The sequence below is a fragment of the Narcine bancroftii genome, chromosome 1 (assembly GCF_036971445.1).
Source record: "Narcine bancroftii isolate sNarBan1 chromosome 1, sNarBan1.hap1, whole genome shotgun sequence".
Classification (NCBI taxonomy): Eukaryota; Metazoa; Chordata; class Chondrichthyes; order Torpediniformes; family Narcinidae; genus Narcine; species Narcine bancroftii.
In genome coordinates this window covers 247,565,459-247,577,961 of record NC_091469.1, presented here as the reverse complement: position 1 = coordinate 247,577,961, position 12,503 = coordinate 247,565,459, and the positions used below count along the sequence as shown (strand labels likewise).

The following is a 12,503-nucleotide window of genomic DNA, read 5'->3' as shown; positions in this document are numbered from 1 at the left end:
AGGAAGCTAATTGTACATCCCAGGTTGTACAAAGAATATATCGAAGAGTATAGCGCATCCGTGCCTAACAAGGGAGATGCGAGAGAGTGTCAAATCCAAAGAATGAGCTGTCAAATTAGCAAAAAAAAAATAATATCCCTGATGATTGGGAGAAATTCAGAGTTCTAGAGGATGACAAAATGATTAAAGGGATTATGAGAGGAAGCTGGCAGTGAACATAAAAAATGACTCTAAAAGCTTTTATTGATACGTTAAGAGGATGATGTTAGTTAAGACAAATGTGTGTCTGTTGCAGACAGAAACGGGTAAGTTGATGATGGGGAACAAGGGTATGGCAGACTGAATGACTATTTTAGATCTGTCTTCACCAAGGTAGATATAACTAATATCCAGGAAATTATTCAGGATCTGGGATCTATTGTGACGGAGGGACGAAAGGAAATAATTGTGAGTCGAGAAGTTGTATTAGTTAAATTGCAGGGATTAAAGGCGGATAAATCCACGGGGCCTGATAGTCTGTATCCGAGAGTGCTGAAGGAAGTAGCCCAGGAAATAGTGGATACATTGGTGATAACTTCTCAAACCTCTTTGGATACTGGATTAGTTCCTGAGGATTGGAGCATGGCCAACATAACCCCACCCTTTAAGAAGGGAGGGAGAGAGAAATCGGAAACTATAGACCAGTAGGCCTGACATTGGTTATTATAGATGCAATTGCAGAATATTTGGAAAGTAGTGTAATCATCGCACAGAGTCAGCATGGTTTTGTGAAGGGGAAATCATGTCTGACGAATCTAATAGAGTTTTTTGAGGATGTAAACAGTAGAGTGGATGGGGGAGAACCAGTGGGAGTGGCATATAGGGACTTTAGTAATGCGTTTGATAAGGCTAGCAGATAAACTTAAAGAGCACATTATAGGAGGTATGGTCTTAAGCTTGATACAGAATTGGTTGAGGGACAGGAAGCAAAGAGTAGGAATAAATGGGTTGTTTTCAGAATGGCAGCCAGTGACTAGCAGTGCTCAGTGCAGGAGCCGCAGTTGTTTACGATATATATCAACAACTTAGATGTTGGAATAGATAGCCAAATCTCGCAATTTGCATACAATACAAAGTTGGGTGGCAGGGTTAACTGTGTGGAGGATGCTAGGAGAGAGCAGGGTGATTTGGACAAGTTAGGCGAGTGGTCCTGGATGTGGCAGATGCAGTATAATGTGGATAAATGCAAAGTTATCCACTTTGGAGGTAAGAACAGGAAAAAGGATGATTATTTAAATGGTATCTGTTTAGGAAAAGGGGAGATACAGCGAGACTTGGGTGTTGCTGTGCATCAGTCGGTGAAAGTGGGCGTGCAGGTGCAGGAGGCAGTGAGGAGGACGAATGGTATGTTGGCTTCCATAGCAAGAGGATTTGAGTCCAGGAATAGAGAGATCCTGCTGCAGCTGTACAGGGTCTTGGTGAGACCACACCTGGATTACTGCGTGCAGTTTTGGTCGTCTTATCTGAGGAAGGATATCCTTGCCTTTGAGAGGTTGCAGAGAAGGTTCACTAGGCGGATACTGGGGATGGAGGGACTCGCCTAAGAACAAAGGTTGGATAGAGTAGGCTTGTATTCGCTGGAATTTAGAAGATTGAGGGGGGTTCTTATAGAAACATGAAATTCTTAAGGGTTTAGACAGATTAGACACAGGAAGGTTGTTTTAAATGCTGGGGAAAAACCAGAACAAAACAGATATATCTCGTAAACAACTGCGGCCATAAGCGTGTTGTTTTTTATGACTGAGATGAGGAAAATTTTCTTCTCTCAGAGAGAGGTTAATGTGTGGAATTCTTTGTCACAGGAAGTTGTTGAGGCCAGTTCCCTGTCAATATTTAAGTGTAGGTTAGATTTGGCCCTTGCCACCGAGGAGATTAGGGTGTATGGGGAAAAAGCAGGAACCGAGTACTGATCAGCCATGATCATAATGAATGGTGGTGTAGGCTTGAAGGGCCAAATGGCCTACTCCTACACCTATTTCTATGTTTCTATTTTAATCATTCAGCATTTTGCTTTTAAGGATAGCTTGGAGGAAGTGCAGAAAATGTACATCCCAGGTTGTAAAAAGAATATATCGAAGAGTATAGCGCATCCCTGCCTAACGAGGGAGAATGTTCAGAGGAGATGAAAGAGATATTTTTTTTGACACCAATATTTGTGGAGTCCTGGAAAGATTTGCCACTCACGGTGAGGGGGTTTCCTTGAATGGTGACAATCATCCATGATGGCCATATGGATGGAGTAAAAATATGTTGAGGTATCTAGGTGAGAGAAAATTAGATTGTTGTGGAGTAATTTTACATATATATGCACAAATATTGGGAAGAATGGCTGGTCTATGTTAGGTATTTGTGGGAAATGTGAAGAAAAAACAGAAGCTACAAATTCAATTGTCATTTGACATCCTTCCAATAAACACCTGCAGATCATTCTCTGTGGAAATTCAAAACAGAGTTGAAAATAATCAAGAGACTCTTTGGCCAAAATAGTTCCTGCTGACTGAGCTGCTCTCAATTAAATAACGTGGACAGGCAGTACTTGGTCAACCAGTCTGTGAGACCATCACTGTCAACTCGAAGCACTGACATCACAGGAGTTCAGAAGAGATAGAGAAGAGATTTGTTGCATTGTTTGGAGTGGAGGATATGTGACAATTTCACAATCATTATTCTATGCAAGGAATGATAATACGCAGGTGATGAGAGTGTCTCTTGGAATGGCTTGACTAGGGTCACACTATGAATCATGGAGATGGAAGCTCAACAAGATTTCTAAGAGAGAGGCAGGGGCCAATAATTTTGCACCAAAAACTTGCAATGATTAGAGCTATGTTCCTTGACTTATTGGGTGTGCAGAATGTTAAATGACGATGTTTCGGTTGAGGGCCGTATAAATCACGAGTCCAGATGTTTATCAGTTTCAATGAAAAGCCTTCACTTCAAATTATACAATGTTTAATTTCTTGTAAATTAACTCTCTCAGCCTGAACCTACACAAAACTGCATTTCCACTGTGTGGACATACTGCTGAAATCATGAACTGGGGATCATCTTGACAACCTAAATCATTTGGAGATTCAACTCTGGTTGGCAGCAGATATTGCTGTCGATCTGTTTTCAATGGATCATAAAACTCCGCCAAGGTAACTGATCCACTTACCTGCTGGCATTTTTTGTCCTTCATTTTCACAGGTACAGATTGAAGATGCTGTTGGTGCTGGAGATACTGTCATTAGTGATGCAGTCGCTGCGGTTTCGATGGTGCTGGTGGTACTTTCACATGTTCCTTTATATTTCCGAACTTCACAATTGTCCATACACGGAGTGAAGTTCCAGAGGGCAGATTTTCCTGAAGAAGTCACAATCGCCTGATCTAGAGGCAGAGTAATGATAATGAGTTAATGGTCTTACACTTTGTGCAATGTACATAAGCACGGAAATTCGTCCTTGATGAAGAATATGGGATTTTGGAGAAATAAATTAGAGAATACATCCCTATTAAAATTTTGAAAATTGGATTCATCTGCAATGACTGCACCTGGGTCAGAGCACATGTCGGATGAAGCAAGGAAAACAGGTTTTGGGATTTTCCTTGGGAGAGTCAGAGGATGAGAGATGAAATCACAGAGGAACAAAAGTTTATGAATAATCAAAGATTTTGAAATTGAAGATGGGTAACTTTGACGGTATGAGATGTGAATTGGCTAAAATAGATTGGCAAATGGTACTAAAAGCACTAACAGTAGAAATGCAATGGCAATCATTTAAGGATAGCTTGGAGGAAGTGCAGAAATTGTACATCCCAGGTTGTACAAAGAATATATCGAAGAGTATAGCGCATCCGTGCCTAACAAGGGAGATGCGAAAGAGTGTCAAATCCAAAGAATGAGCTGACAAATTAGCCAAAAAAAAATAATATCCCTGATGATTGGGAGAAATTCAGAGTTCTAGAGGATGACAAAATGATTAAAGGGATTATGAGAGGAAGCTGGCAGTGAACATAAAAAATGACTCTAAAAGCTTTTATTGATACGTTAAGAGGATGAGGTTAGTTAAGAAAAATGTGTGTCTATTGCAGACAGAAACGGGTAAGTTGATGATGGGGAACAAGGGTATGGCAGACTGAATGACTATTTTAGATCTGTCTTCACCAAGGAAGATATTACTAATATCCAGGAAATTATTCACGATCTAGGATCTATTGTGACGGAGGGACGAAAGGAAATAATTGTGAGTCGAGAAGTTGTATTAGTTAAATTGCAGGGATTAAAGGCAGATAGATCCATGGGGCCTGATAGTCTGTATCCGAGAGTGCTGAAGGAAGTAGCCCAGGAAATAGTGGATACATTGATGATAACTTCTCAAACCTCTTTGGATACTGGATTAGTTCCTGAGGATTGGAGCATGGCCAACATAACCCCACCCTCTAAGAAGGGAGGGAGAGAGAAATCGGAAACTATAGACCAGTTGGCCTGACATTGGTTATTATAGATGCAATTGCAGAATATTTGGAAAGTAGTGTAATCATCGCACAGAGTCAGCATGGTTTTGTGAAGGGGAAATCATGTCTGACGAATCTAATAGAGTTTATTGAGGATGTAACCAGTAGAGTGGATGGGGGTGAACCAGTGGGAGTGGCATATCGGGACTTTAGTAATGCGTTTGATAAGACTAGCAGATAAACTTAAAGAGCACATTATAGGAGGTATGGTATTAAGCTGGATAGAGAATTGGTTGAGGGACAGGAAGCAAAGAGTAGGAATAAATGGGTTGTTTTCAGAATGGCAACCAGTGAGTAGTGGGGTACCGCAGTGCTCAGTGCAGGAGACGCAGTTGTTTACGATATATATCAACAACGTAGATGTTGGAATAGATAGCCGTATCTCGCAATTTGCATACGATACAAAGTTTGGTGGCAGGGTTAACTGTGTGTAGGATGCTAGGAGAGTGCGGGGTGATTTGGACAAGTTAGGCGAGTGGTCCAGGACGTGGCAGATGCAGTATAATGTGGATAAATGCAAAGTTATCCACTTTGGAGGTAAGAACAGGAAAAAGGATGATTATTTAAATGGTATCTGTTTCGGAAAAGGGGAGATACAGCGAGACTTGGGTGTTGCTGTGCATCAGTCGGTGAAAGTGGACGTGCAGGTGCAGGAGGCAGAGATGAGGACGAATGGTATGTTGGCTTCCATAGCAAGAGGATTTGAGTCCAGGAATAGGGAGATCCTGCTGCAGCTGTACAAGGTCTTGGTGAGACCACACCTGGAGTACTGCGTGCAGTTTTGGTCGTCTTATCTGAGGAAGGATATCCTTGCCTTTAAGAGGTTGCAGAGAAGGTTCACTAGGCGGATATTGGGGATGGAGGGACTCGCCTAAGAACAAAGGTTGGATAGAGTAGGCTTGTATTCACTGGAATTTAGAAGATTGAGGGGGGTTCTTATAGAAACATGAAATTCTTAAGGGTTTAGACAGATTAGACGCAGGAAGGTTGTTTTAAATGCTGGGGAAAAACCAGAACAAAACAGATATATCTCGTAAACAACTGCGGCCATAAGAGGGTTGTTTTTTAGGACTGAGATGAGGAAAATTTTCTTCTCTCAGAGAGAGGTAAATGTGTGGAATTCTTTGTGACAGGAAGTTGTTGAGGCCAGTTCCCTGACAATATTTAAGTGGAGGTTAGATTTGGCCCTTGCCACCGAGGAGATTAGGGTGTATGGGGAAAAAGCAGGAACCGAGTACTGATCAGCCATGATCATAATGAATGGCGGTGTAGGCTTGAAGGGCCAAATGGCCTACTCCTACACCTATTTCTATGTTTCTATTTTAATCATTCAGCATTTTGCTACCTGGTGTGACAATACCAAAACTATTTACAAAAGGACATCTGTTTCTGCTGAGTGGAGGAATGTTCAGAGGAGTTGAACGACATATGTTTTTTGACACCAATATTTGTGGAGTCCTGGAAAGATTTGCCACTCACGGTGATGGGGTTTCCTTGAATGGTGACAATCATCCATGATGGCCATATGGATGGTGTGAAAATATGTTGAGGTATCTAGGTGAGAGAAAATTAGATTGTTGTGGTGTACGTTTACATATATATGCACAAATATTGGGATGAATGGCCGGTCCCATTCTATGTTAGGTATTTGTGGGAAATGTGAAGAAAAAACAGAAGCAACAAATTCAATTGTCATTTGACATCCTTCCAATAAACAACTGCAGATCATTCTCTGAGGAAATTCAAGACAGAGTTGAAAATAATCAAGAGGCCCTTTGGCCAAAATAGTTCCTGCTGACTGAACTGCTCTCAATTAAATAACTTGGCCAGGCAGTACTTCGTCATCCAGTCTGTGAGACCATCACTGTCAACTCGAAGCACTGACATCACAGGAGTTTCGAACAGACAGAGAAGAGATTTGTGCAGTTTTGGAGTGGAGGATAAGTGATAATTGCACAATCATTACTCTATGCAAGGGAATGAGAGTGTCTCCTGCATTGGCTTGACTAGGGTCACACTATAAATCATGGAGATGGAAGCTCAACAAGAATACTAAGAGAGAGGCAGGGGCCAATAATTTTGCACCAACAACTTGCAATGATTAGAGCTATGTTCCTTGACTTATTGGGTGTACAGAATGTCAAATGACGATGTTTCGGTTGAGGGCCGTATAAATCACGAGTCCAGATGTTTATCAGTTTCAATGAAAAGCCTTCACTTGAAATTATGCAATGTTTAATTTCTTGTAAATTAACTCTCTCAGCCTGAACCTACACAGAAATGCATTTCCACTGTGTGGACGTACTGCTGAAATCATGAATGGAGATCATCTTGACAACCTAAATCATTTGGAGCTTCAACTATGGTTGGCAGCAGATATTGCTGTCGATCTGTTTTCAATGGATCATAAAACTCCACCAAGGTAACTGATCCACTTACCTGCTGGCATTTTTTGTCCGTCATTTTCACAGGTACAGATTGAAGATGCTGTTGGTGCTGGAGATACTGTAATTATTGATGCAGTCGTTGTCGTTTCGACGGTGCTGGTGGCACTTTCACATGTTCCTTTATATTTCAGAACTTCACAATTGTCCATACACGGAGTGAAGTTACAGAGGGCAGATTTTCCTGCAGAAGTCACAATCGCCTGATCTGGAGGCAGAGCAATGATAATGAGTTAATGGTCTTACACATTGTGCAATGTGCATTAGCACGGAAATTCGTCCTTGATGTAGAAAATGGGATTTTGTAACAAAAAATATGAGAATACATCCCTATTAAAATTTTGAAAATTGTATTCATCTGCAATGAGTTAACAAGCAGATCCATAAAAAATAGGTTGACCACCCTTAGAATATTGTCTTCAGTACCGGTTTATCACTGCAGAAAAGGGGTACTTGCTTTGGAATGGATCCAGAGGAGTTTCAATAGAATGCACCTGGGTCAGAGCACATGTCGTATGAAGCAAGGAGAACAGGTTTTGGGATTTTCCTTGGGAGAGTCAAAGGATGAGAAATGAAATCACAGAGGAACACAAGTTTATGAATAATCAAAGGTTTTGAACTTGAAGACGGGTAACTTTGATGGTATGAGATGTGAATTGGCTAAAATAGATTGGCAAATGGTACTTAAAGGACTAACAGCAGAAATGCAATGACAGTCATTTAAGGATAGCTTGGAGGAAGTGCAGAAAATATACATCCCAGGTTGTACAAAGAATATATCGAAGAGTATAGCGCATCCGTGCCTAACGAGGGAGATGCGAGAGAGTGTCAAATCCAAAGAATGAGCTGACAAATTAGCCCAAAAAAAAAATATCCCTGATGATTGGGAGAAATTCAGGGTTCTACAGAGGATGACAAAATGATTAAAGGGATTATGAGAGGAAGCTGGCAGGGAACATAAAAAATGAATGTAAAAGCGTTTATTGATACGTTAAGAGGATGAGTTTAGTTAAGACAAATGTGTCTGTGGCAGACAGAAACGGGTAAGTTGATGATGGAGAACAAGGGTATGGCAGACTGTTTGAATTACTATTTTAGTTCTGTCTTCACCAAGGAAGACAAAACTAATCTCCAGGAAATTATTCAGGATCTGGGATCTATTGTGACGGAGGGTCTAAAGGAAATAATTGTAAGCAGAGAAGTTGTATTAGTTAAATTGCAGGGATTAAAGGCGGATAAATCCACGGGGCCTGATAGTCTGCATCCAAGAGTGCTGAAGAAAGTAGCCCAGAATATAGTGGATACATTGGTGATAACTTCTCAAACCTCTTTGGATACTGGATGAGTTCCTGAGGATTGAAGGGTGGCCAACGTAACGCCACCCTTTAAGAAGGGAGGGTGAGAGAAATCTGAAACTATAGACAAGTAGGCCTGACATTGGTTATTAAAGATGCAATTGCAGAATATTTGGAAAGTAGTGTAATCATCGCACAGAATCAGCATGGTTTTGTGAATGAGAAATCATGTCTGACGAATCTAATAGAGTTTTTTGAGGATGTAACCAGTAGGATGGGGAGAACCAGAGGGCGGGGTATATTTGGACTTTAGTGATGCGTTTGATAAGGCTAGCATATAAACTTAAAGAGCACATTATAAGAGGAATGGTATTAAGCTGGATAGAGAATTGGTTGAGGGACAGGAAGCAAAGAGTAGGAATAAATGGGTTGTTTTCAGAATGGCAGCCAGTGACTAGTGGGGTACCGCAGGGCTCAGTGCAGGAGCCGCAGTTGTTTACGATATATCAACAACTTTGATGTTGGAATAGATAGCTGTATCTCGCAATTTGCAGATGATACAAAGTTGGGTGGCAGGGTTAGCTGTGTGGAGGATGCTTGGAGAGGGCAGGGTGATTTGGACAAGTTAGGCGAGTGGTCCAGCATGTGGCAGATGCAGTATAATGTGGAAAAGTGCAAAGTTATCCACTTTTGAGTTAAGAACAGGAAAAAGGATTATTATTTAAATGGTAACTGTTTAGGAAAAGGGGAGATACAGTGAGACTTGGGTGTTGCTGTGCATCAGTCGGTGAAAGTGGGCATGCAGGTGCAGGAGGCAGTGAGGAGCACAAATGGTATGTTGGCTTCCAGAGCAAGAGGATTTGAGTCCAGGAGTAGGGAGATCCTGCTGCAGCTGTACAGGGTCTTGGTGAGACCACACCTGGAGTACTGCTTGCAGTTTTGGTCGTCTTATCTGAGGAAGGATATCCTTGCCTTTGTGGGGTTGCAGAGAAGGTTCACTAGGCGGATACTGGGGATGGAGGGACTCGCCTAAGAACAAAGGTTGGATAGAGTAGGCTTGTATTCGCTGGAATTTAGAAGATTGAGGGGGGGAACTTAAATAAACATAAAATTCTCAAGTGTTTTGACAGATTAGACACAGGAAAGTTCTTTCAAATGCTGGGGAAAAACCAGAACAAAACAGGTATATCTCGTAAACAACTGCGGCCATAAGGGGGTTGTTTTTTAGGACTGAGATGAGGAAAATTTTCTTCTCTCAGAGAGAGGTAAATGTGTGGAATTCTTTGTCACAGGAAGTAGTTGACGCCAGTTCCCTGTCAATATTTAAGTGTAGGTTAGATTTGGCCCTTGCCACCGAGGAGATTAGGGTGTTTGTGGAGAAAGCAGGAACCGGGTACTGATCAGCCAAGATCAGAATGAATGGCGGTGTAGGCTTGAAGGGCCAAATGGCCTACTCCTACACCTATTTCTATGTTTCTATTTTAATCATTCAGCATTTTGCTACCTGGTGTGACAATACTAAAACCAGTTACAAAAGGACATCTGTTTCTGCTGAGTGGAGGAATGTTCAGAGGAGATGAACGAGATATGTTTTTTGACACCAATATTTGTGGAGTCCTGGAAAGATTTGCCACTCACAGTGAGGGGGTTTCCTTGAATGGTGACAATCATCCATGATGGCCATATGGATGGAGTAAAAATATGTTGAGGTATCTAGGTGAGAGAAAATTAGATTGTTCTGGTGTAATTTTACATATATATGCACAAATATTGGGATGAATGGCTGGTCTATGTTAGGTATTTGTGGGAAATGTGAAGAAAAAACAGAAGCAACAAATTCAATTGTCATTTGACATCCTTCCAATAAACAACTGCAGATCATTCTCTGAGGAAATTCAAAACAGAGTTGAAAATAAACAAGAGACTCTTTGGCCAAAATAGTTCCTGCTGACTGAGCTGCTCTCAATTAAATAACGTGGACAGGCAGGACTTGGTCAACCAGTCTGTGAGACCATCACTGTCAACTCGAAGAACTGACATCACAGGAGTTCAGAAGAGATAGAGAAGAGATTTGTTGCAGTGTTTGGAGTGGAGGATATGTGACAATTTCACAATCATTATTCTATGCAAGGAATGATAATACGCAGGCGATGAGAGTGTCTCCTGGAATGGCTTGACTAGGTTCACACTATGAATCATGGAGATGGAAGCTCAACAAGATTTCTAAGAGAGAGGCAGGGGCCATTCATTTTGCACCAACAACTTGCAATGATTAGAGCTATGTTCCTTGACTTATTGGGTGTGCAGAATTTTAAATGACGATGTTTCGGTTGAGGGCCGTATAAATCACGAGTCCAGATGTTTATCAGTTTCAATGAAAAGACTTCACTTGAAATTATGCAATGTTTAATTTCTAGTAAATTAACTTTCTCAGCCTGAACCTACACAGAAATGCATTTCCACTGTGTGGACATACTGCTGAAATCATGAACTGGGGATCATCTTGACAACCTAAATCATGTGGAGATTCAACTCTGGTTGGAAGCAGATATTGCTGTCGATCTGTTTTCAATGGATCATAAAACTCCGCCAAGGTAACTGATCCACTTACCTGCTGGCATTTTTTGTCCGTCATTTTCACAGGTACAGATTGAAGATGCTGTTGGTGCTGGAGATACTGCAATTATTGATGCAGTCGTTGCGGTTTCGACGGTGCTGGTGGTACTTTCACAGGTTCCTTTATATTTCAGAACTTCAAAATTGTCCATACGTGGAGTGAAGTTACAGAGGGCAGATTTTCCTGAAGAAGTCACAATTGTCTGATCTGGAGACAGAGTAATGAGATTGAGTTAATGGTCTTTCACTTTGTGCAATATACATAAGCACGGAAATTTGTCCTTGATGAAGAATATGGGATTTTGGAGAAATAAATTAGAGAATACATCCCTATTAAAATTTTGAAAATTGTATTCATCTGCAATGACTTAATATGCAGCTCCATAAAAAATGGGTTGACCACCCTTGGAATATTGTCTTCAGTACCGGTTTATCACTGCAGAAAAGGGGTACTTGCTTTGGAATGGATTGAGATGAGTTTCAATAGAATGCACCTGGGTCAGAGCACATGTCGGATGAAGCAAGGAAAACAGGTTTTGGGATTTTCCTTGGGAGAGTCAGAGGATGAGAGATGAAATCACAGAGGAACAAAAGTTTATGAATAATCAAAGATTTTGAAATTGAAGATGGGTAACTTTGACGGTATGAGATGTGAATTGGCTAAAATAGATTGGCAAATGGTACTAAAAGCACTAACAGTAGAAATGCAATGGCAATCATTTAAGGATAGCTTGGAGGAAGTGCAGAAATTGTACATCCCAGGTTGTACAAAGAATATATCGAAGAGTATAGCGCATCCGTGCATAACAAGGGAGATGCGAGAGAGTGTCAAATCCAAAGAATGAGCTGACAAATTAGCCAAAAAAAATAATATCCCTGATGATTGGGAGAAATTCAGAGTTCTAGAGGATGACAAAATTATTAAAGGGATTATGAGAGGAAGCTGGCAGTGAACATAAAAAATGACTCTAAAAGCTTTTATTGATAGGTTAAGAGGATGAGGTTAGTTAAGACAAATGTGTGTCTGTTGCAGACAGAAACGGGTAAGTTGATGATGGGGAACAAGGGTATGGCAGACTGAATGACTATTTTAGATCTGTCTTCACCAAGGAAGATATAACTAATATCCAGGAAATTATTCAGGATCTGGGATCTATTGTGACGGAGGGACGAAAGGAAATAATTGTGAGTCGAGAAGTTGTATTAGTTAAATTGCAGGGATTAAAGGCGGATAAATCCACGGGGCCTGATAGTCTGTATCCGAGTGTGCTGAAGGAAGTAGCCCAGGAAATAGTGGATACATTGGTGATAACTTCTCAAACCTCTTTGGATACTGGATTAGTTCCTGAGGATTGGAGCATGGCCAACATAACCCCACCCTTTAAGAAGGGAGGGAGAGAGAAATCGGAAACTATAGACCAGTTGGCCTGACATTGGTTATTATAGATGCAATTGCAGAATATTTGGAAAGTAGTGTAATCATCGCACAGAGTCAGCATGGTTTTGTGAAGGGGAAATCATGTCTGACGAATCTAATAGAGTTTTTTGAGGATGTAACCAGTAGAGTGGATGGGGGTGAACCAGTGGGAGTGGCATATCGGGACTTTAGTA

The 12,503-nt window shown here is 41.1% G+C and overlaps 1 protein-coding gene across 7 annotated transcripts in view; it reads right to left on the bottom strand.

Annotated features, from left to right (window-relative positions):
- Nucleotides 1-12,503, bottom strand: part of LOC138740925 (uncharacterized) — a 290,457-nt gene that overhangs the window by 136,735 nt on the left and 141,219 nt on the right. For all 7 annotated transcript variants that reach the window (XM_069894271.1, XM_069894280.1, XM_069894261.1 and 4 more), the window contains 3 exons: nucleotides 10,888-11,100; nucleotides 6,977-7,189; nucleotides 3,197-3,409 (listed from right to left, as the gene is read on the bottom strand). In XM_069894271.1, the coding sequence (XP_069750372.1) occupies nucleotides 3,197-3,409; nucleotides 6,977-7,189; nucleotides 10,888-11,100 (639 nt within the window). The remainder of the gene's footprint in view (nucleotides 1-3,196; nucleotides 3,410-6,976; nucleotides 7,190-10,887; nucleotides 11,101-12,503) is intronic.